The following is a 25,823-nucleotide window of genomic DNA, read 5'->3' as shown; positions in this document are numbered from 1 at the left end:
CTGTATTAGTTTTCTCTTGTTACATAACAAATGACCACAAACTTTGTGGCCTAAAACACAAATTTATCTTTATGGAGGTCTGGAGTCTGGCACGGTGTGGCTGGCATCTCTGCTCAGTCTCACATAGCTCCAGACAAGATTTGGTTCAGGGCCGTTACCTGAGGCTCAGGGTCATCTTCCAGGGTCATCCAGGCTGTTGGTAAAATTTAGTTCCTAGTTGTTTTAGGACTGAGGTCTCACTTTTGCTGCTGGCAGTTGACCAGAGCCCATTCTCAACTCCTAGAGGCTGCTTGCTTTCCTTGCCGCGAGCCCCCTTTCATCTTCACACCTTCAACAATGCATGGAATCCTCATGCTTCAGATTCCTTAGTTCCTCTTCTCTGACCTTTAGACACAGATTTGAAAGGACTTGTGTGATCAGATCACTGCCTGGATAATCTCTCCCCATTTGAAGGTTAACCGATTTGGGACCTTGAATACATCTGCAAAATCCCTTCACAGCAGTATTTAGATTAGTGTGTGAGTAACAGTGGATGGGGGATGTGTATGGGGGGGGGGGGGCAGGATTCTCCAGGGCCATCTTAGAATTCTGCCTATCATACTAAGTAACCATACTTTCAGAGAAGTTACTAATGTCAGTATAGTATAAGGACTTAATAATACGATGAGGGACTTTGAAAGAATTTTTTTTTTTGTACAAGTGTATAATATCTGTAGAGAAGTATTTTCATGGAATGATAAATTCAAGTGCCTTAGATCTTTGTGTTGTTCAGAAATACATAAATGAATTCTTCCTTTTTGTCTCATAGCTGTGTAGGAATTACTTTCCCTTAAAGTTAGGTGAGAGTAAGAGTGAGGGTTACTGAAGATGGTTTGTGTATTAGTATTTGCGAAGTAATCTGGGGCTATTAATGGCTAACACAGACTGTTAATGGCCTTCCCATTTGCCCACAGAAGAAACTGCAAAGCTAGTTGTGTAAGACCTTTGATTATAATACGTACATGCAGAATTAAAAATACAAAATCATTTAGTAGATGATCATCTTTTTGAAGACTTGAAAGTTGATTTGAAAGTCTGTAGCACTGCCTGTATTTTCACTTGATAACTAGTTTTTGAATACTTTAGGCACTATTCTAGGTTCAAGACGTATAGCTATGAACAAAGGCCGTGGTTACTATCCTTGTGGAACATTTGTCTGATTAGGAGGAGACTGATGATAAACCAGTGGACAATAAGCTTTTTAAAAAAATGGAAAAAAGGCTATGAAGAAAAAAATAAGAGAGATGGAGAGTATTGCTAAGGGAGTGGGTGGTGGTGGGTTATTTTATATAGGGTGGCCGGGGGTCTCTCTGGAATGGTGATCAAATCTAAGAATGTTCTAAATAGCCATCTAAGAAATGACTTTGTAAACAAATTGTACACAGGATTTATAGTGATTCTAAATATATTTCACCTATGTGTAATGGGACTTGAGTAAGTCCAGTGAAAAATAAAAGATTACTAAGTTTAATGGGTAATCCTAAGTAGTTCTTAGATGCTTTAATGCTAGGAAGTGAGCCACTGTTTAGAGCACTGTTCACAGAGTGTAGTTAAAGGACTCCTGAGGGTTTAAGTTCCTTCCAAGGTCTCTGCAAGATTTCCCTTTTTCAATTACATATCTGTGTGAGGCTAGATTTTCTTTATATTGTTCAGTCATGATAATATAGCTCAATAGATTAAGTGCAGAAGCCAGAGATAATATCTAGCTGTCTGCTAGACATTAAAGTATTTGTAAAAGTGTCAAACAATGCCACTTTTACCAATTTTTTGATAAGTATTTTTTAATTAAATGTTTACATTAACATGTTAAGGGTTTATTATTTTTAAAATGAACTAATAAATGTATATTCTAAAACTTTCTCCGTTTTAATTTTTTAAAAAAAGTTTTATTTACTTATTTCAAGAGAGAGGGAGAGAGAGAGAGCAAGGGAGGGTCAGAGAGAGAGAGAGGGAGAGAGAGAATTCCAAGTAGATTCCACACTGTCAGCAAAGAGCCCGATTCAGGGCTCAAACTCACAAACTGTGAGATCATGACCTGAGCTGAAAGCAGGAGTCAGATCCTTAATCGAATGAGCCACCCAGGTGTCCCAGTTTTCATTTCTAATAAGGTAAAAATCAAAAGCTATAACTCACATAAACAAAAGCTGAGTATCTTAATTCTTAAGAGGTTTAAGATAAGGGGCGCTTGGTGGCTCAGTTGGTTAAGCATCTGACCCTCGTATAAGTAAGTATCTGATTCTTGGTTTTGACTCAGGTCACAATCTCATGGTTCGTGGGTTTGAGCCCTGCATCAGGCTCTGTGCTGGTGGTATGGAGCATGGTTGGGATTCTCTGCCTCTTTCTCTGCCCCCTCCCCTTATGCTCTTTCTCTTTCTCTCTCAAAATAAATAAATTAATTAAAAAAAAAAAAAAGAAATTAGACAAAAAAAGAGGCTTAAGGTTAGAAAATTTTAAAAATGTGATTTTAATGTTTCCTTAAGAGTAAGGTATTTACTTCTCTGCAGATAAGCGCAATGGATGCGGCTCCACGAAATATTTCTCCAGGACTTCAAAACGGAGAAAAAGGTGGGTCCTGGAGTCTGTAATCACTTGCCACTGGATTTAAAGAGATTCCTTAGTCTAGAAGTTGTTTCCATGGCTAATTTTGAGAAGATTTTCTGATGCAGTTGTTACAGACTTTTTTCTCCCTTCCTGTATTATAGCACTGTCAGTGTATCTTAGAGTATATTGCAAGAAGATCAATGAGGAGGTAGAAATAACACGATCTGTTGGGGGAAGAGCAAAGAAAAGAAGGAAATTGAATTTTTGTTTTGCTTGTTCCCAAGTCAGCAGGTTTCACTGCAAAAATATTAGAAAGTTTAATTTCTGTTTTCATGTCACTAAAATCTTTTTCTAGACCTAAGCTGTTTTTCACAGTATTTCATTGAATAACTTGGTTCCATCCTAGAAAATTTGTAGGGACATTTTCTTGGATCGTCTTTGTGGAATGTGAGCTCAACTCATAATTCTTGATATTTTTCTATTATGATTCAGTAAACTTTCCCCCTGAGAATGAGCACGTGATTTTTTTCTTCCAATGGTGTCTTGATTTTATTCCCTATTAAATTGAATGAACTGGGATTTAGGTAACCAGTTATAGTCTAGTCGTAAAGAATATTAGATAGGAATCAGACTTGGGTGGCCAGCCACAGTGCTGTCACTAAGAGCTGACTGAGGTCAAGTCATGTAACCTGTTTGGATATTTGTATCTATGTCTATTAAAAACATTTTTTTTTTAAGTTTATTTATTTATTTTGAGAGAGAGAGAGAGAGCATGAGCAGGGGAGGGGCAGAGAAAGGGAGAGAGAATTCCAAGCAGGTTCCGCACTGTCAGCGCAGAGCCTGATGCAGGGCTTGAACCCACAGACCCACGGGATCATGACCTGAGCCAAAACCAAGAGTTGGAGGCTTAACCGACTGAGCCACCCAGGCGCCCCTGTATCTATTTCTAAAATGTGTGCTAAAATGGCCTAAGTAATTTTTAGGAAGCTAAAATTCTTTGGTTTAGGAGGCAGAAATATGAGTTGGCATTTAAAAAACATTCCTATTAGGTAGACATGGGCTCAGCATTTTTGAATGACTCACTGAAGTCTGTTTTTCTTTAGAGGACCGCTTCCTGACCACCCTGTCCAGCCAGAGCCCCGCCAGCTCGGCGCATCTGCAGCTGCCTACCCCCCCGGAAGCCCTGCCCGAGCAGCTGGCGGGAGCGCCCCCTGAGCTCGATACAGCCAGCAGTTCCGAAGGTACAGTTGAAGTCATTTTTACTGTACTTCATCCGAAAGAGAACACTGTGAATGCTTTGATACGACGCTTTCTTATCTCTTAGAGTTTGTACGTTTTATCTTTCCTGGAAGTGCTATTTTAGTTCCAGCTTTTTACCGTATCACTTCTTCAGTTGGCGCTCCTTGACATAGGAATATCTAAGGAGTAGAATGTTATTCTGCTTCATCTGTTTTCTGGAATATTACTTTCTTGAGTCCCACAAAGCACATGGTTTTGGCCTTGTAAGAAAATAAGAGAAATTGCAGCCATTTCTCCCACAACAACTGTTTATTTCACTAATGGCAAATTTATGCCTCGTTTCTCTCTTTCCTTGCTTTCTGTTCAAAGCAGTAACTACTTAAGTAGTGTAAACTTTAAAAATAACTTTGAGTTTTTAATTTTTTTAAAAGTTCACTTATTTTCAGAGAGAGAACGAGTGTGCGACTGGGGGAGGAGCAGAGAGAGAGAGAGAGAGAGAGAGAGAGAGAGAAGAGAAGCCCAAGTAGGCTCCATGCTGTGAGCGCAGAGCCCAATTCAGGCCTCGCGGCCCGTGAACTTGAGATCATGACTTGAGCTGAAATCAAGAGTAGGACGCTTAACTGACCGAACCACCCAGGTGCCCCCAAAATAACTTTTAAACTGCAGTTAAACTCCGATGTCACAGCCACAGTGCATATAACTGAGTTGAAGTGATAATAAGAAGAGCTGTGGCTACATTCACGAATGCTCAGGCAGTAATTTCATCATGGCTGCTGCCCGGCCCCTGCAATGATAAAGCATCGATTATGGGATGGTTCCAATTTCAGAGAGGGTGAAATGTAAAACAGTGTGATCTTTGGAGTCAGTGCTATGTATGCTTCACTATTGTTTTCTCTTTCGTCCCCAAAGAGTCCTTATTCCTAGATCAGAAATTTTGTACCATAATTGGTAATTATGGTGTGAATACATGTCTGTATTCCAAAACTGGCAAGAAATAATGTTGATACTTTATACTGTTTTTTACTTGTTCTGAATATTAACTTATAAGTAGAATATTTTTTATCCTAGATGTGTTTGATGGACATTTGCTGGGATCCACAGACAGCCAGGTGAAGGAAAAATCAACCATGAAAGCCATCTTTGCAAATTTGCTTCCAGGAAATAGCTACAACCCTATTCCATTTCCGTTGTAAGTACTGTAAAAGTCAGTGGCTGTTGTTGGGTTGTTTTGTTTTCACTTACTTTTGAACACCTCGTTCCAAATATTTATTCTTTACGTATTTAAATATATTTATTTAACATTATGCATACTTCTCAAATTATATTTCCATCATAGTAAAAGAAGTGTCTTTTGGTATAATGTAATTTATAGAATTATTATATAGCAACCATCATCATATAGTAGATGAATGGGTGAGAAAAACATTAATGTTGCTTAATGCTTAAGATTACTAGTTCTGAAAATAATTGTTTATACCTATATATAAATATTATATCTATCTATCTATATCTATCTATCTATCTATCTGTCTATCTATCTATATTAAAGACATACTGCTACATCTATTGATCCCATGGTCATAAAAACATACTGCTGGTTGTGTATGAAGATGACAGTACTGACTTATAACTTTCTGGGACATGGCACTTTTCGGTCAATGAATTACAATGACCTGTACAAATTTTCATGTGATCTTGTTTGTACTGGGCTCACTGAGTAGGAAAGAAAACAGGTTGGCTGTGAGTTTTTTCCCCACTGGTTGATCTGTGTAGCCATCAGATGCTGCTCCTGTATGCTGCTACAAGTGCATCCAAAAGGTGGACATTTGTTCATAAGACCTTTGTTCTTAACTTTGTATTAATTTATTAGTCAATATTTAAGTGTACTGAGTGCCAGTTCTAGTGCTCCAGGATGTAGAACAAGATTAATAAGGAAAATCACTGCTCTTGGGAGCTCACCGTCTCAGGGAGGAGACAAGTAGAGATTTACACTACAGTCTGTGAAAGTCCCTGTTTTCTCTGCTTCAGACTTGACTTAGTTTCTTGACTAGGTTGTTGTTCCTCCTATTGTATGACCTTTGCCCATGCCCTCACTTTCTTCTTTTGTCATTACTCTGAATTCTTTTTCAGGGAAACTTTACACTGTCCCCACTAGCTCCCTGCCTCAGCCAGATTAGGTCTCCTTGTTACATGCTCTCATGATTCCCTCGTGGCGCTTACCACAGATAGTGATTGTATTTATTTGCGGGATTATTTGATGCTTTCACATCTTGTTCACGTTAGGTGCTTAGTAATGGTTTTTCTTTTCTTTTTTTAAATTTTTTTTTTTTTTTAACATTTATTTATTTTTTTGAGAGACAGAGACAGAACGTGAGTGGGAGAGAGGCAGAGAGAGAGAGGGAGACACAGAATCTGAAACAGGCTCCAGGCTCCGAGCTGTCAGCACAGAGTCTGACACGGGGCTTGAACTCACGAACCGCGAGATCATGACCTGAGCTGAAGTCAGAGGCTTAACCGACTGAGCCACCCAGGCGCCCCAGTAATAGTTTTTCTTAATACTGTGTTTCTGGAACAGCAAATAGCTGTTAACACAAATGAATGAATGCCTCCCTAGGAGCTTTAGGGTGGAGGTCAGGGGATCAAGATTTGGGTTAAAATGGAGTCACACCATTGAGTTTCCATATGATAAATAGGAGAATGGCTGTGTTATATTATTTCTTGTTGGACTACTACTAGACTTGGAGCTGTGTTCATCTCAAAAAGTATTTATAATGGATAGCAGAAGTGTGAAAGATTTTGTTCTACTATAAGCCTGAACAAAAAGTCTTGTAGAAACTGTGTTATATTATTTCCTCTTGGAAACGTGCAAAGTGTTGTATAGAGTAACTATTCCGGAACCCTCCGATTTGAAAACTGATCTGACAATTTCTAATTACCTTTAAAAACTTTCTGTTGATAACATTTTCCTTGGCTGTTTGGTTAAATTCTACATACATTTTGGCTTACTTAGTTATATTCTTGTAATTATGCAGTATTTACCTAACTTAAAATTGTCATGAGATTTACTTATAATGTGTTAGTGGTTTGTGTATATGATTTTCTGCTAATTTTGTTCTTCTTTATTTATTTGAAAATTTTGAACAGTGATCCAGATAAACACTACTTAATGTATGAACACGAACGGGTACCCATTGCTGTTTGTGAGAAGGAGCCCAGCTCCATCATTGCTTTTGCTCTCAGGTATTATTCATGGGACTTTTCACCTGTGATTAGATCTTTATATTTTATGTATATTTACTAACCATCTTATTGTTGAGATCTTTTATAGAGAGTAGGGAAGAATGGTTAAATATAAACAAAAATACATATTCTTAGGGCACAATAGCTTGTTTTCTTTGTGTATGAAAGTGTATTCTGTACCCAGATAATAACAGGATGATTCTTAAGCAAGCTTCTACTTAGTAAATTGACTAGGCAAGTTATTTACTCACCTTTATATCCTCTAAACATTCTCTGTTCTACTGTGTATCCCTTCCTTACGTTTACTTACTGATATACTAGAACGTCTTATGTCGTCTGAGTTCCTTTTTGTGCTCTTCCTTTCCTTCCTGCTTCCCACACGTAGCAGGTAGTTTCCTTACTAGAGTAATGCCGTTCCTATGCCTTAACCCACTTACATGCCCACACTTATCATGTGTTTTAAACAAGCATTCCTCTATAAAAGTATTTATATCTTCTGTCTAAAAAGACAGCACTTTTAATTTAATTTATTTATTTATAATGTTTTTAATGTTTACTTATCTCTGAGAGAGAGAGAGAGGGAGAGATGGAGCACAAGGCACAAGGTGGGGAAGGGCAGAGAGAGAAAGAGAGAGAGAGAGAGAGAGAGAGAGGAGAGAGAGAGAGAGAGAGAGAGAGAGAGAGAATCCAAAACAGGCTCCAGGCTCTGGGCTGTCAGCACAGAGCTGGGAGATCATGACCTGAGCCGAAGTCAGACACTTAACCCGCTGAGCCACCCAGGCACCCCTAAAAAGACAGCACAGACAATATCTTGGTAGTGACAGAACTTAGTTTAAGTATAATCTAAGATGTTTAATTAAAATTTTTTTTTCTGTTGGAAGACATTGAAATTTAAAATTTTCTTTTTATATATTATTTACAAGAAGGCTGCTTATTCAACAAATACTTAAATGTCTATAAGATGTGGTATACTAGGTATTGGATATGTAAAAGTAAACAAGGTAGATTTATATGCCTTAGCATTTATTAGAGTTCACACGTTTGGGTAATGAGCAATTTCTTTCCTTTAGGAGATTCCATATGACAATTTTTTTTTGTTTGTTTTTGCCTTTTGGCCTTTATGAAGTTAGTATTTGCTTCTTACTTTATTGCTTAGTCTTGCTACGTTAATAGAAAGGTAAGAAAGCCAACTAAATAAAAAATTCCTATTGTACTGTTAGGAATGGAGTATACTAGTAGAAGTCACTTTCTTCTAATGTGTTGGAAAAATAATACATGCTTATCTTGTTCCCTGACATCTGTCTAAATCAGGGCTCCCAGACTGCTAGTCTAAGAGTTGAATTTTTTTTCTTAAAGTTTAGTACCTCTAAGTAGAAAACCATTCTCACGTCCCTTTTCACAGTTACACTAAAGTCTGAAGTTTTATACTTTAAATTACCTGTTGTATTCCTGAAGATATTTGGTCTAAATATTAATACGAAGGCTTTCGCAATCACCGTTTAGGATATTGATACTGGTTAGTGTGTTGGTTTGTATTTTGCAGTATTATCTGTGAAGATGACCTTCTTCATGAAGCTTCTACTTGATAACTTTTGTTAGTTGACTCAAACGTGTTTAGTTACGGGTACACAAAACGATTGTATTTCTGTAATGCAGAGCTTATTCTAAAGTATATGATTTATTTTGAAGAGAAGTTTAATGTTTAACATGTTGCAACCTATTTCTACCCTAAGTTGTAAAGAATACCGAAATGCCTTAGAGGAATTATCCAAAGCGACTCAGCGGAACAGTGCTGAAGAAGGGCTTCCAACAAATAGGTAATCTGTGATTGAGTAGAATTTATTTAATTTGGCTATATGTCATCATTTTTTTAGTTCTTTATTTTTATTAAGTTTATTTTGAGAGATAGAATGCGAGTGGGGAAGGGGCAGAGAGAGAGGAAGACACAGAATCAGAGGCAGGCTGCAGGCTCTGAGGTGTCAGCACGGAGCCTGACATGGGGCTTGAACTCACGAAGTGTGAGATCGTGACCTGAGCTGAAATCAGAGGCTTAACCGACCGAAGTGCTCAGGCGCCCCTATGTCATCATTTTTTAAATGCTCATACTTCAATTTTATTGTAATATATTATTATCAGCATGAAAGTTTCTAGGATACCGACAGTGGCATTCAAACTTTAGCCAACAATTAACAGAACAAAATTCAAGGATAGCAAAAGGCCTTCAGCGGTGCTTTTGGATAGTAGTTTTCTGATCATGGCCATAGACGTTCAGTGTATATTGCAGATTTAAACTTTCAGCATTTTAAATTCTCCTTATTGTTTTTATTTAAATAATAGTAACTTGTGAAATTAGTAACCCACTGCTTTACTTTGTAATTTAAACTACTTGTGAATTTTCAATAATAACTAAACGTTCTAATAGTTTAAAAACAACCCCCCCCCCCCAAACTGGTTCTTTTAGTATGTTCGGTATTTTACACATGTAGACAGAAATTGTCATAGGCTCATTATTTTCTTATTGAAATAGGTTTTTGACTTTCACTAATGTGACACAATTTGATCTGATTTATTAATGTGGTAACTAGACTGAGAAATACGAAATTGGTATTTTCTGTAATTGTTTGACTTACAGGTGCTAATATAGCTCTAATGGGCTTGGGGAAAGTATTATAAAAGGCTCTGCTGTCATATATTTTCCGTATACTTTCATAGTTACAACATTTTGCTTCAGAGGAAGATCTTTCTTCTGTGTTATAACCTGTGTTTGTATGAGTTATGAATTGAATTTTGGATACTGTGGGTGGGGTTAGGTGGGGAGTCAATTAATGTAGGAACCATTTTCTGTGTGAGTAGTATGAATCTAACTTTTCCTTTTTTTTTTTTTTTTTTTTTTTTTTTTTTTTCAGTACTTTGGACAGCCGACCAAAGAGCAGCAGCCCTATTAGATTACCTGAGGTCAGCGGAGGACAGACAAACCGTACAGCAGAAGCAGAACCACAGCCAAGTAAGATTATACATAGAGGAGTAGTTATTATTAGTTTTATTTATAATTATGGTTTGAAGAAGAAAACATTAAATAAGAAATAGCATCTGGCAAGAATTTATTACTTCTGGTCTTTACAGTATTATACGTGTTAATAAATTTTTGTATGCCCTCTTTTATACATATTTTGATTTCGTTTGATCTTTACCTGATTATTGGATTTGAAACTTCTAGAAACTCATAGGTCCTGCAAAAAGAAGCAGAATCTGCCTTAGAGTTTTCAGTTTGAAGTATACAAGCTAAGAGTGGCTTTAAAAAACTTAAACTTTTGTGTTTTGAAACTTAAAAAAGTTTTTACAGTATTGTTAGCATTGTGAAAAGAACTTTTCATGTGTCATGTCCTTTAACCCCCATAATAACTACTAAGAATTATTGTATATATCCTCAGTTTTTAGAAAGTTAAACTTAAGTACCTTGCTCAAGATTACAGAAGTAGCTGGAAGGTGGGATTTGAACATGGATCTCTTTGGCTTTGTCAGGAATCTATTCACTACAAATAGCAGAAGACTCAAGTGACTACTGGGGCTTAACCAAATAACAGTTTATTTTTCTAAAAAAGCAACATCCGGAGACAGGCAGTTGCTGGCATTGGTTCAGTTAGTCAGCATTGTCATGACAGTAGAGGGGGTAGTTTCTTTATGATTCTCTTAAATTTTCCTCATGATCAGAATGTTCCAGTTCATGTCTCCATTTGAGGCAGAGAGAAGGGAAGTAGGTATAAGCTGCAGCTGTTTCCTGTGATGAGGAATGCAGAGGCTTCCCCTGCGGTCTCATTGGCTAGTGAGGAATCTCGTGACCACCCCTTCCTGGAAGGGACAACAGCGCTGTCCTGATTGCTTATACAAATCGTGATTCATTTTCTGGGGTTCTCCACATTGCCACCCCAACCAGAATTGCAGTTCTTTCAGCAAGGAACAAGGTGGGCTTGGATATTAAGGAGGCCATAATGGGGTCTGCCACCCTAAACTAATAAGCACTTTATGAATGACATTTTATGTGGATTTTATAGATGGTAAATTGAACAAGATTAGAATCATATATGCTAAGCTCAGAGATGATACATAGATGATATATATGTATATACCAAATTCAAAACTAGGAATAAAATTACAGTGAGCTAGGGCGCCTGGGTGGCTCAGTCGGTTGAACGTCCAACTCTTGATTTTGGCTCAGATCATGATCTCATGGTTGGTGGGATTGAGCCCCTGCCCCCCCCCCCCCCAACACCCCCCCCCCCCCCCCCCCGTCTCCGGGATCTGTACTGACAGTGCAGAGCCTGCATGGGATTCTCTATTTCTCCCTCTCTGTCTCTTCCTCTCCCCCCACCCCAAGTAAATACATTAAAAAAAGGTATGTAAGCTTTGGCCATCTTATACTAATTTCAGAAAAATACAGAAAAATGCTGAAAAAATCTTATATTTTGCTGTGTTAAAATATAGGAACACAAATGGTACAGAGATATTACCTTTAACTCTGAATTCTGTTTTTCTGTAGAATTTCTCATTTTGATATATAGCTGCCTGAACATAGCTCTTCTTTTATGTTTCTGATAATAAAAGTGCTTGACTAACCACCTCCCCCCCAAACCCATAAAACATATGGAATAATGTTATTACCTTCGTGTAATGGGTTCTTGCTAAGAAAGGAATGAGTTGAAAATCTTTTTTCTCGTTTCACCTGTAGTGACCTGTACTGAATATGTTACCTTTTATTTTTAGCCAAAAAGACTTCTGGAATGCTGTCCTTCTTCCGAGGGACAGCAGGGAAAAGCCCTGATCTCTCTTCCCAGAAAAGAGAGACCTTACGTGGAGCAGACAGTGCTTACTACCAGGTTGGGCAGACGGGCAAGGAGGGGACGGAGAATCAAGGTGCTGAGTCTCAAGGTGTGTTAAAGGAAACCAAATGAGCTTATTTTAGCTGCTTGTGTTCTTTCTAGTCTTAAGTAGATAATTCTTACTGCTGAAACTCAGACATTCGCTGTCTTCTCATGCCTCAGTATGGCAGAGTGGAAAAAGCATGGTGCTGATAGAGGCCAGATGTTATTGCTGTCACTTACTGTGTGGTAGAATCAGAAATCCTTAGTTTCCTCCATACCTGTAAAGTGGCAAAAGCAATGTCTTCTGAGGCTTACTAGGACTGAGTGACATTACACACGTAGAACATGTAAGTCACAGTATATATTCAAATGTTTTCACTCCACTACCCCCTTAGACATTTCCTTTCTTTTCCAGTCTCTATAGGGTTGAGGGCATTGATGTCTGCCTTCGTTTTGATATTTTATTTTATTTTATTTTATTTTATTTTATTTTATTTTTATTTTTATTTTTTGAAAAAAAATTTTTTTTAAGTTTATTTATTCTTGAGAGATAGAGACAGAGTGCAAGCACGGGAGGGGGAGAGAGAGGGGGAGACACAGAATCAGAAGCAGGCTCCAGGCTCTGAGCTGTCAGCACAGAGTCCAACATGGGGTTCGAACTCATGAACCGTGAGATCATGACTTGAGCTGATGTTGGACGTTTAACCAACTGAGCCACCCAGGCGCCCCCGTTTTGATATTTTAAAATATGTCTACTTGATTATGTTTGGATATGAGGTTAGACCAGGCACAGGCAAATCATGCTCACCTGTTTTTGTAAGTAAAGTTGTATTAGAACATAAGCACACCCATTCATTTACTTATTGTCTGGCTGCTTTCGTGTTATATTGAAAAATTGAATAGTTTTGACTGAATAAAATACTTACCATCTAGCCCTTACAGAAATAGTTTGGTGACCCTGGGTTAGATCATGAATTAATAGTCTACAAGATAGCATAATATATTTTCATTAGTACTTAAGCTTTCTGTTTAGGATTCTGTAGGCTTCTGTTGGGCTGTAATCCTTGGAAGACATTGGTGCTTAGAAAACTAATTTTGAAATGTGAGACATAGAGGATTATTTCTTCTAACTATTAAAGTATGTTCCAAACTTGTAATAATTAGAGTAGATCTAGACACACAAATCAAATATAAAAAATTGCTCTGAGGTAGACACTAGTACATTTTATGTATTGTATATATATCTTAGCGTATAACAAAGAAAGCATCTGGGAATGCAAGCTGGTGCAGCCACCCTGGAAAACAGGATGGAGGTTCCTCAAAAAACTAAAAATAGAACTACCTATGACCCAGGAATTGCACTACTAGGCATTTTTCCAAGGGATACAGGAGTGCTGTTTTGAAGGGACACATGCACCCCCATGTTTATAGCAGCACTATCAACAATAGCCAAAGTATGGAAAGAGCCCAAATGCCCATCAATGGATGAATGGATGAAGAAGATGTGGGATATATATACAATGGAGTATTACTCGGCAATCAAAAAAAAAGAAATCTTGCCATTTGTAGCTACGTGGATGGAACTGGAGGGTATTACTCTAAGTGAAATTAGTCAGTCAGAGAAAGACAAGAATCATATGACTTCCCTCATATGAGGACTTTAAGAGACAAACCAGATGAACATAAGGAAAGGGAAACAAAAATAATATCAAAACACTGAAGGGGACTAAACAGAAGAGACTCATAAATATGGAGAACAAACAGAGGGTTACTGGAGGGGTTGTGGGAAGGGGGACGGGCTAAATGGGTAAGGGGCATTAAGGAATCTACTCCTGAAATCATTGCTTCACTGTTTGCTAACTAATTTGGATGTAAATTTTAAAAAATAAAAAATAAAATAAAATAAATACAAAAACACTAACTCTAAAAGATATATTCTCCCCTATGTTTATTGCAGCATTATTTACAATAGCCAAATTATGGAAGTAGCTCAGTGTTCATCAACAGATGAATGGATAAAGAAGTAGCATCTATACCATTTATATATGTATATATTGCAACAACATGGATGAATGTAGAGGCTATCATCCTAAGTGAAATAAGTCAGAGAAAGTCAAGTACCATATGATTTCACTCACATGTGGAATTTAAGAAAACAAATGAAGAAAGAAAGAAAGAAAAAAGACAAACATTCTTAACTATAGAGAACAAACTGATGGTTACCAGAAGGGAGGTGGGTGTGAGGATGGGTGAAATAGGAGAGGGGGATTAAAGAGTGTATTTATCATGATGAGCACTGTGTAATGTAATTGTTGAATCACTGTATTGTACAACTGAAACTAATATAACACTGTATATTAACTACACTGGAATTAAAATTAAAAAAAGATTATCCATCAAAAAAAAAAGCATCTCAGGCTGTTGGAGAAGCATTATTCCACACACAGGGAAGACAGTCATAAACTGAGAAAGAAGTAATGGAAACTTGATGTAAGAGCGGAGTTAGTATATTACTCTCAGAGGCATCAAATACAAGAAAAAGTATTCTTCAACCTGAATTTCTCCATTTTTCATATGAAAATTGATGTTTCAAAAGGTACCTATATTTTTTTTTCAATATATGAAATTTGTTGTCAAATTGGTTTCCATACAACAGGTACCTATATTTTTGTAATAGTCTACACAAGCTTAATTGTACATATAATACTTGCTTGAGAGTGATTTGACCAGGATAACAGGGGGTTGACTTGTTAGTTTTTGTTATTATGTCGGGGGTGTGGGGGGGGTGGGGAAACAAAATGAACTGGTAACCCATTTAAAACTTTGGCTTAACTAACGATATTAAACCTTGTAGATGAGGTAGATGGAGGAGATACACAAAAGAAACAACTCATAAATCCTCACGTGGAACTACGTAAGTAAGAGATAAAATACTGATGGTGCAGGGACGGGGACTGTAATTGAGGAAACTGTTATTTCAGGCTTCTAGTTTTATACTAGATAAATATCCTGTTTCTTAGAATAAATATTAAGTCTGTGTCCTGACATAAGCTTTATTTAATCTAGATTTAGTTTATAAAATAAACATTTAGTTTATAAAGAAGCTTAGTTTAAATTATAATTTAATTTATAATGATTTGATTTCTAACGTTCAAGTAATTATTATGTAGTCTAGAGCTATAGCCGTGACCAGGTGTCTAGCATTTTGTGTGTGTGTGTGTGTGTGTGTGTGTGTGTGTCTGTGTGTGTGTGTGTGTGTGCCAAAAACGTATCATCCAGAATATGTAGTAAAATTTAAGATGTAAAAGCACAATGAGGAAAATACAGTAACCTATAAAGTTAGAAATGGGTCTTATTTTATGTTTGACTTTTCTGTAAGGTCATAAGGTGTTTTTTAATTTTCCTTGAGGATTACTTTAACAGAACTGTGATAAACAGGGATGTAGATGTGGCGTGAGAAATGCTGTCATGAAGAAAACCAAATGGTCGCATTTGTTGGTGGTGGGAGTGAGCAAGAAGGAAGAGAGATTTTTGACTCATAAAAGCCCCTCACCCCCCTTTTATCTTTAACACTTCTGTTTATAGAATTTTCTGACGCGAATGCCAAGTTTTACTGTCGGCTCTACTATGCGGGAGAGTTTCATAAGATGCGTGAGGTGATTCTGGGGAGCAGTGAAGAAGATTTCATTCGTTCTCTTTCCCACTCGTCGCCCTGGCAGGCCCGTGGGGGCAAATCAGGAGCTGCCTTCTATGCCACGGAAGGGAAGTCTTTTTATCTTCTACTGACTGAGTAGTAGCTATCTTTTGCCCTTAGATAATTTAGGACTCACTTAAATTGAGGTTGTATGATACTGCCAGTCGTCAAGCAAGGGTTTCTTTTTTTATGGTTGAAAGGATGTAATAATTTTTAAGAGTGTACATATGTGTGGTGTGTATTTAGAGACAGACATTGATCCGATCCTTGCTAAACTCTGATCTGGTTTTGACTTCTCCAAATGTAAATAGTAACAGAGAATTTCTAGAAGAGTCAAAAGGGGTATCTCAGAGCTGGTGAGAGAAAGATAAAAATACAAATACTTAACTTGAAAATTGGAAGCCCAGGTTCTTCACCTGCAGAGGTTTACAGAAGGTGATGACCGTTTGTACTTTATGTTCCGTTCTCCATACCCTGAGAGCAAAATTATTTGAGAAAATGCCGCAGGAGGAATGTTGCTTGATACAAGCCTTCATAACTGTGACTTACTGCACTGTTAACAAAGGAGTTTATAAAATTTTACATAGTAGTTAGCACTCAGTAAGTAGTTTTACTTAGTATCTAGTTATGAATTTAGGTGTGGTTCTTGACTACATAAATCCTCAGGAACCTGTTGAGCCCTCAATTACTTGAGAACTATATTCTTTTTATTTATTTATTTGTTTATTTATTTATTTTTGAGAGGCTGAGAGAGGGAGACAGAGGATCCGAAGTGGGCTCTATGCTGACAGCCGAGAGCCTGCTGTGGGGCTCGAACTCACGAACTGTGAGATCATGACCTGAGCTCACGTCAGATGCTTAACCGACCGAGCCACCCCAGGCGCCCCATTGAGAACTATATTCTGATTAAAATTTTCTCTTGACATTAGAAAATATCCCTTAAAGCTATGAAGCAAACAAATCATTTGGCATCTTTGGAATGATTTATTATAGATTACCTCAGGAAATACTGTGACTGAATAAACGCATATGACACTTCTACCTTTTAGATGATAGATTCATTTTGAAGCAGATGCCTCGTCTGGAAGTCCAGTCTTTCCTCGACTTTGCACCACACTACTTCAATTATATTACAAATGCTGTTCAACAAAAGGTAGAAATCCCAAACCTTGGTCCGTAATTAGAGTTTTTTGGGCTTTTTCACATCCTGAGAATTCATCCCAATGGCAGTCTTTTCCATGCTAAAATAGGGACAGGACATGACTGGATCTCTGTTATGTTATTAAAGTGTGAGAGAATGTAGTCATTTCAAACCCTCTTTCCTACCTTTGCCAGCCTGGAACCAAGAGATCTTGAGCAGGTTGCATTTAGTGTGTGTGTGTGTGTGTGTGTGTGTGTGTGTGTGTGTGTAGAAACATTAAGATTGAATGCTAATGCCTGCACATTAGAATTTGTAATTTTGTGAAGACAGAAACTAGAAGTGTTTGTTAAGACAGGTGTATGGATCCTTAGGTAGAGAGAGAGGCAGCCAGTGGTTCAGGTTTGCCCACTTGACATTTAGCCATGATCTTCCCAGTGAGTGTATAAGGGAGTCACATAGATTGTTTTTCACTTATGGTTTATTGCATATTTTAGGGGAAATTATATGTCATAGTAAAATTTGTGATTTTGAGAAATTGTAAAGCCTTATCCTTTGGGCGAATATTAAGGATCATTAATGTTTTTATTGGCATTGCTGTTTTACTTCTCACTTGCTTCTGAGATTCAAGGGTTTAAGTTTCTTTCAAGGCCCTCTGGTCCTATTAATAGAACATTAGTTTGGATATTACATGGATAATCCAGATATGGGTATTAAATTACAAATAATTATTTTTGATAAGAGTTGACTTTCATTTTTTTTTTTTTTCTTGATCAGAGGCCCACTGCATTGGCCAAAATTCTTGGAGTTTACAGAATTGGTTATAAGAATTCTCAGAACAATACTGAGAAGAAGTTAGATCTCCTTGTCATGGAAAATCTTTTCTATGGGAGAAAGATGGCACAGGTAAGGATATTGAACTATGCAAGCCACTTAGCTACTGGAAACTTTGGCACTTCTGGTTCCTGATTATAAGGAGTTAGAGAATAACATCTTATTTAATAGAATTAAGCCTTTGTTGCTAGGCCAATTTTAACTTTGGAATTGTTGAACCCTGTAGGAAAGAATAAAGAGGAATATTGTAGATGGGTCCTCAAATTTAACCTTTCCAATATCCTAGAAACACAGAATTACAGAATTAGAAGGCAGAGCTGTCTCCATCTCTGTTTTAAAGAGGAAGAAACTAAGACCCAGAAAAATTTAACTTTTTGACAGTCACACAGATACTATCAGAACTCAAGTTGTTTTAGATTCTAGAAAAGTACCTTTCAAGAGTGTTGGTCCTTGAACTGTTTGTCCCTAGTCTGGTGAGGTAAGGAGCTTATACTAGAATATAATTCAATGCACTGCTTTCTTCATTGAGAGTGTGGTGCTGTGCTGAACGAACAGTGTGCTTAATGATGCAACTGTTTCACATTCTAGCACTAGCTCCTTATGTTGTCATGAGCCAGCGACAACTGACTAGCATTAGTCTGCAGAATACACTTCATGTTGCACTGATCTAGGACCTAAGTCCCCTGACCTTTGGGTGTGTGGCTTTTACTACCCCAAAAGTTCTAGAGACCTGCTGTTGCTTCTATATTGCTGTAAGTATTGCATAGGGTTTTGGTATCAAAGCTGTAAGTTTCCTAAGACTGTTTGCATCTGTATTTTAACTGCTTTACGATTCAGTGATATACTTTTGGAGTTATTTGTTAATGTTTCTTAAAGTTGATTAAGTGTGTTAGTGTATTTCTGAAATGTTTGAGTAGTTGACTACCTAGGTATTAATTTTCAATGATGAATCATATCACCATTTGTTTTATGTATTGAACAGTTATAATGCATGCATTTAGTGGCTTCTATAAGTTATGATTAAGTTTTAAAATTAAATTTAACAGTGTATATAATGGTATGGGCTGTAAAGAGTCTTTCTGCATTTCCAATTTAATTACATTAATTCATTGCACAATTCATGCATAAATAACAGAGAATTTCCTTTCTGCTAGGTTTTTGATTTGAAGGGTTCACTTAGGAATAGAAATGTAAAAACTGATACTGGGAAAGAGAGCTGTGATGTAGTCCTGCTGGATGAAAATCTCTTAAAGATGGTTCGAGACAACCCCCTGTATATCCGTTCTCATTCCAAAGCCGTGCTGAGAGCCTCGATCCGTAGTGATTCCCACTTCCTTTCTAGCCACCTCATTATAGATTATTCTTTGCTGGTTGGACGAGATGATACCAGCAATGAGCTGGTAGTCGGAATTATAGGTAAGTCGGCAAGCATACCTTCTAGTTCATGATTGAAGCCAGAGTATATTTGAAGATTATACTCAGCCTGGTCTCGTAATAGCTTGTTAAATATTTTCACCAACTTACACTTGAAAATTCACAATCAATAGCTTTTAAATTCTAGTTACCTTCTATTCAGTGTCCTCATTTTCATTTTCATTATCTTTACCAAAAACAACCTGTATTGAAAAAGTTACTTGTAAATGAAGCGCTGTGAAGTTGTAATGAGGATTGAATGAATTAATATGGAGACAAACCTTGGGGACAGCACCTGGCAGTGTTGTTAGCACTCAGTAAACATGGTAGAAGTAATAGTAATTCCTGTTGTTATTTTCTTACACTTACTAATGTAGCTTTACTGCCAATATTGCCTCCTGTAACAGATTATATTCGAACATTTACATGGGACAAAAAGCTTGAGATGGTTGTGAAATCAACAGGAATTTTAGGGGGACAAGGTGAGCAGAATTTTTGTTTATTCTTTAAACTGTTCTTCTGCCTTCCTTATCAGTTAACATTTAAAAAATGGATACTTTTTTGGGGCACCTGGGTGGCCTCAGTTGGTTGAGCATCTGACTCTTTTTTTTAAAAAAAAACTTTTCTAACGTTTATTTATTTTTGAGAGACAGAGCACGAGCCGGGAGGGGCAGAGAGAGAGGGAAACACGGAATCGGAAGCAGGCTCCAGGCTCCAGGCTCTGAGCTGTCAGCACAGTGCCTGATGCGGGGCTCGAATTCCCGAACCATGAGATCTTGACCTGAGCCGAAGTTGGATGCTCAACTGACTGAGCCACCCAAACACCCCAAGCATCTGACTCTTGATTTTGGCTCAGGTCATGATCCCAGGGTCGTAGGATCAAGTCCTGTGGCAGGCTCTGTGCTGAGCATGGATGGAGCCTCCTTAAGGTTCTCTCCCTCTCCCCCCCCCCCCCCCCCTCTCTCTTCCTCTTTCTTTCTCTCTCTCTCCCTCTCCCCCCCCCCCCCGCTGCCCCCCTCCCTCCCCCCCTCCCTTTCTCTTCCCGCTCCTCTCCCTGCTCATGCTCGCTCTTTCTCTAAAATTAAAAAAAAAAAAAAAAAAATTAAAAAAAAACCCCAGAAATAAAAAGTGGGTACTTTTTTAAATTCTAAAAAAGTAAGTGGTTATCTCTGATTTTATCATTTCCCAGATGATCAAATAATAAAGGGGATTGCGTAGGTGGGGGAATAATTGGTTTTAAATTTGTGTTAAGTTGCCAAGGGTTCTCAAGTTGAGAAGTTACCCAAAAAAGGCCATAGATTCTGAATAAGAGGTTGTCTCTAATTAACGCTTCAATCTTCAAAGTTCTCTGAGCACTGCCAGCTCCATTTGTGCTTTCATACATTTCGCATCTCTAGGCAAGAGCCAGTCTTCTAAAATGGAACCCCCTAGCAGGAAGGACCTGTCCCATGTCGTGGGGCACAGTGAACACCCCTCTGTCCTTTCTGAGACTGCTGTGGTGTGTGTGTCTTTATGGCAGTTTTCATGAAAGAACATAGCTGTTCAGATCAGTTGTTGATCAACTATGTAACAGCTTTTTCCCTTTGCTCTTTTCATAATCTCAGGTAAAATGCCCACCGTGGTCTCTCCAGAGTTGTACAGGACTAGATTTTGTGAAGCAATGGACAAGTACTTCCTGATGGTACCAGACCACTGGACAGGCTTAGGTCTGAACTGCTGAAATGGACCATGAGTGAAAAGGTGCCTGGAACAAAGGACCAAAAATAAGCTACATGTTTTATTTCTTCATCACATTCTCCACAGTATGCCAAGGCCTTTCCGTTCTGTGGTTGTGTGGGCTCCGTGTACCTGAAGTGTTAAAACTCCATGGATTTGCACTTTGGTTTTGATACCTACAAATTAGCTGTCCTTAGGCCGGGAGGTTGCATGAACATTTTTCCACTTAAGCGGGAATATAGACCCGTTTCAAAGGATTAAAGACAAATGTGTGGTCAGAGATGAGGTAGGGTAAAAAACGGTTGTCAGACTTGTTAACAATCCTGTTAAGAAAATAACGTCTCCTAGATTGTGAGTTTCCTGGCATCATGTTGGACGTATTCTTTACTTAGAAAGCATTTGTAGAGCTGGTGACTTTGTGTTTCTTATGTGACAATATAATGTTATGTATTATCAGAATTTATGAAATCTTTAAAAAATTCCAAATTATACTATTAATGGCCAGTCAAACAGATTGACACAATCTGTTCTTGTTTTATTGAAGAATTTGACTTAAATTGGGAACCCTGTTGTGTGTTCTTATCTTGCTCTGGTTTTCAGTATGCTTGATGTTGTTTAGTTTCTCTCTTCTCTGTGGATGACAGGAGACTATAGCTATTAACTCGAAGCCTTCTTTTGGAGCTGTTTTTTAAGCTTGTTTGTAACTTTTTTGCAATTAATATGTTCAACTACACTTCTCTGCACCTGCTCATCTTGTAGGTTTTCCTCCACTTTCAGGGAAACAGTAAATGAGTCTATAGTGACTAAATTCCCAAAGGGAGAATTACTAAGGATTTTTTTAATGTAAAAAAGGAATTAGACCTTATCCAAGAAATTGGGTGAGAGGTAGGCACTTGCTTGTTTTTTGTAAAGGGAAAGTGTCTTTTTCAATACAGATAGCAATTTAAGTGGCATCTATAAAACTAAGAGGTTTCTAGTGTGGACATCCCTGTTTCTTAACTTTCTGTGCCAGTTTCTAGGCCAGTTCTGATTATTGAGAACTGTTAAGAGATAAAATATTTGTAGTAAGGAACTTCTTGTTTAATAGAGTTTTGTTTGTTTTAAAATATGATCAGATAGAGTACTAAACTAACTATCTTTGGGGAAATAACAGAACGCCAAATATTTCCTCGTGGCTTCTTTCCCTAACAAGGATACTTGGGGGATTTATAAAGTTTTATATAAAGTTCTGTTCTTTTCAGGCTTTCCTGTAAGAGCACATTTCTATTGTAACTTTCACAAAACAAGAAAAAGGAATCTGGGTACATTCCGGTTGCAGAGACTTATAAGTATGTGAAATAGGAACATTTTGGAAAGTTTGCTTTAGAGAATGAAAACATTAGTTTGGTGTTTGGTGCTTATTGGAAACCGAGGTTTCTTTTGAACTAGAAACATGTTGGCCAAGGACTTAAAACTGATGATAAGCTTAAAAAAAAACCCCAAAAACCTGGGTGTGCCTTTTGAAAACACACAGAACACTGGTGGTTTTAGAGGAGAAAAGGACTGCATCCTGCAAGAGAAACATTGGAACATTGTTAACTTCTTGTGAGTCCAGGAACAATGGATCGTGCATCTCATTCTGAATGTAAACATGGTTTTGTCTCTCTTCTTTTTTTCTGTCAGGATACTTGGGAGTATTTATCTTGTCCGTTTCCTGCACCCCCCAGTCACGCACACCTCCACAACTTATCTTCCCTCAGCTGTAATCAGGTCGTTTCTCAGTTTTAGTCTCAACACTATGTGTATGTGTAGCTTGGATCCTTCACTGGAATAACTCCTGATAATAATATGTCACGTTGATTTTGTTTGGCTTGCTCATGACTTGAAAGATTATTTTTTAAAGCACTGCTGCCTCTTAGATAATTCCGTGGCTAAAAAAATTCCAGGATAATATAATCTTGAAGCAATACTTGCTGCCTTGCAAGGGTGACCTGTCCTTTTAAAACTGTCTTAATGCAAGGGAAGTTAATTTGTCATGAGTGGTAGAACTATATCCTCAGCCCTTGCTGCTTTTGTTGAGGCCACTACCATATATATATACATATATATATATATATATATATATATATATATATATATGTATATATATATAAGGTGTTTCAAATAGCATGCTCTTCAGTGGTAAGCATTGAATGACTGCTCGCCTCTCTTGAATTCCCTTTCGAGGCTTGGAGGATGTCAATGTTGGAAAGTTACGACTAAGGAAGATACCTGAGTACTTTCTTCCTTAGAATAAAATATGAATCCTAAGAATAACTGATAGTAGCACAAGAAAACTATGTGAATGTGTTGCATTGTATAAAAATACTATTTATAAATGTGAAGGTTGTTGATGCCATCAAAACTTTATGGAAAAATAAAAAGGATTTCCTTTTTTCTTACGCAAGCCTGAGAAAAATAAGGGGAACCAGCTATTGCAAGCCCTTTTGTAGTCTGTTGAATAATTTAAATTTCTAGACATTCAAAATTTCCTACAAAATATGCTGCTTATAATTTTTTTCTTGATCCAGTCGTGAGTGCTTTTCTAGCCTTGGCTTTTATTGGGTTTTGTAAATAGGGTCGTATTGGTTTTGGTGGCATCAGTGTCTCCTTGGCATTTTACCCATTAGCAGTGGGCTTGTATAAAACTGCCAAGGAAAAGTAACCTACCTGTAGAAAGTTTGCTTAGCTAGCAGAGTGAAACTGTTGTGAATGAGCCTGGTGGGGAAACAGGTCAGGCCATTCATTATTCCTCAAGTGTTAACATACTGACTTATGCAGTATTCAGACCATCTAGTGCAATGCCTTTTTCTTTGTTTGTTTTTGTAACACGGGTGCAGTGTATTATAGAAAAATAAAGATTACAATCATGAGCAGTTTTATTAATGCTGCTGTGCTGGTTTTGTAAAAAATGTACATTATGCCTTTTGACAGGTTTAATTTTAACTAGAGAAATGACATTGTAAATCACAATATCCTCTTTTAATTTAATATGAAAAATTCAATTAACAATATTGAAAATACTTACTGTATTATATTGTATATATTTCTCTACCTTGGTTCTAGCTGTTTTATATGATTGACATGTTATTTAAGAGATAAAACTGCCTTGACCTTTTGGAGACATACTATAAATAAAGAAGACTTACAATAAACTGAGAACTTCAGTTTGTTTTGAATCCGCTTCAGGAAATTAACAAGGGGAGATGGAGTTTGGGGCCCAAATCTCGCCCCTCGCCCCTCGCCCCTCGCCCCTCGCCCCTCGCCCCTCGCCCCTCGTCTCTCGCCTCTCGCCTCTGGCCTCTGGCCTCAAAGCGTTGCCTTCTGTTCATTCTCTTCCCCATCATTTTTCCCCCTAGAGAATTTAAGTCTTTCACTAGTAAACAGCCCTTCCTTCTTAAGTCTCAGAAAGGGGGTCTTAAACCTGTGTGTTTGCGTCTACCACCAATGGCCTCGCCTCTTCTGTCCTCCTCCTGGTCTTCATGTGTTTCCGTTTTCCTGGCGGGACGCTCAGGAAAGCCAGGGAGGGCCGAATTCACCTCTCTGGCAGGCTCTCAGCTGTTGGCTGCTCTCAGACGTGTTCAGACACGACCCGCCTGCCTGCGGTGGATCCACTGTGCTGCAAACGCGCAGCTGTGGACGCGCGCTCCCCTTCACCGCGCCTGGGCTCCCCCGGGGCACAGCGTCGCCGCCTGGCGGCCGCGTCGGCTCCTGCGGCCCCGCCTCTGCCCTGCGGGTAAAGTGACAGTGCAGGCACCTGGCAGCCAGTGCTCTGTTCCCACTTACCTGAAGGAAGTGTCTTGTGTTGGAAATTCATTTCTTGTACAATTCCTGGGTCAGTGCTTAACAAAGTTAAGATTGTTAACCCACGTTTAAAAACTGTGGTTAAGACAATCCCAAATGTATCATCTTCACGGCGTTTAAAGTATATACTTTAGTGGTAACTATACTCACGTTGCACATTATACCCCCAGAACGTACTCATCTTGCAGGCCTGCAACTGTATCCATTTAACAACTCTTCCTGCTCACCCTGGTCTCTCGTGACCATCCTGCTTTCTGTTCCCCGTTAATCTGACCACTTCGGGTACTTTACGAGAAATCAGACAGGATTTGTCTCTCTGGGGCCGGCTTATGTTGCTTAGTGTCCTATCCTCAAGATTCATTCATGTTGTAGCATTTCCTCCCTCTGTTAAGTTAAATGCTATTCCAGGTTGAATGATATTCCATTGTATGTAGGCACCACATTTCTTTTTTCATCATCAGTGCACCTTTGAATTGCTTCTGCCTCTTGGCTGCTGTGAATAATGCTATCACGAACATGGAAATTCAAATGTATGTGCAAGATTCTTTTAAAAACTTCTTTTAGATAAATATGGAGAAGTGGGATTGCTGGATCACAAGGCAGTTCTATTTTTTTTAAATGTTTTGAGGAACCTCCACACTGTTTCCCCTAGCAGCCGTACTGTTTTACGGTCCCACCCACTGTATACAAGGGTACCAATTTCTTCACATCCTTTTTTAACACTTAGATACTTATTTTGATGGTAGCCATCCTAATGAGTGTGACATAATATCTCATGTGCTTTTTCTAAGTTTTTTCTTTTTTAATTATTTTTTTAAAATTTCTTTATTTTTGAGAGTCAGAGCACGAGCAGGGGAGGTGCAGAGAGAGAGGGAGACACAGAATCCGAAGCAAGCTCCAGGCTCTGAGCTGTCAGCACAGAGCCCGATGTGGGGCTTGAACTTACAGACCACGAGATGATGTCCCGAGCCGAACTTGGATGCTTAACCAGCTGAGCTACCCAGGTGCCCCTCTAAGTTTTGTTTTGTTTTATTTTTTTAAAATTTATTTTATTATTTATTTTTGAGGGAGAGAGAGAGGGGTGTGTGTGTGTGTGCGTATATGTGCACATTTGTGAGTTGGGGAGGGGCAGAGAGGGAGAGAGAGAATCTCAGGCAGGCTCTGCACTATCAAGGCAGAGCCCGATGCAGGGCTGGAACTCTCGAACCGTGAGATTATGACCTGAGGAAATCAGACACTTAACCCACTGAGCCACCCAGGAGCCCCTCATTGTGGTTTTGATTTGCAT

At 38.3% G+C, this 25,823-nt stretch overlaps 1 protein-coding gene across 3 annotated transcripts in view; it reads left to right on the top strand.

Moving 5' to 3' along the window:
• Positions 1-22,796, top strand: part of PIKFYVE (phosphoinositide kinase, FYVE-type zinc finger containing) — an 80,743-nt gene extending 57,947 nt beyond the window's left edge. For 2 of the 3 annotated variants that reach the window (XM_049615022.1, XM_049615023.1), the window contains exons 30-38: positions 2,544-2,604; positions 3,684-3,821; positions 4,888-5,008; positions 6,964-7,059; positions 8,793-8,876; positions 9,966-10,063; positions 11,821-11,985; positions 14,773-14,832; positions 15,504-16,730. In XM_049615022.1, coding sequence (XP_049470979.1) covers positions 2,544-2,604; positions 3,684-3,821; positions 4,888-5,008; positions 6,964-7,059; positions 8,793-8,876; positions 9,966-10,063; positions 11,821-11,985; positions 14,773-14,832; positions 15,504-15,712 — 1,032 coding nt within the window. In that variant the 3' untranslated portion in view covers positions 15,713-16,730. Of the gene's footprint in view, positions 1-2,543; positions 2,605-3,683; positions 3,822-4,887; positions 5,009-6,963; positions 7,060-8,792; positions 8,877-9,965; positions 10,064-11,820; positions 11,986-14,772; positions 14,833-15,503; positions 16,766-17,527; positions 17,657-18,738; positions 19,001-19,404; positions 19,480-20,601 lie in introns of those variants that run through there. The other variant, XM_049615025.1, reaches the window with a different exon arrangement.
• The last annotated feature ends 3,027 nt before the right edge of the window (positions 22,797-25,823 follow it).

Source organism: Panthera uncia (genome assembly GCF_023721935.1).
Source record: "Panthera uncia isolate 11264 chromosome C1 unlocalized genomic scaffold, Puncia_PCG_1.0 HiC_scaffold_3, whole genome shotgun sequence".
Lineage (NCBI taxonomy): Eukaryota > Metazoa > Chordata > Mammalia > Carnivora > Felidae > Panthera > Panthera uncia.
This window is presented reverse-complemented; position numbering and strand designations above follow the sequence as displayed.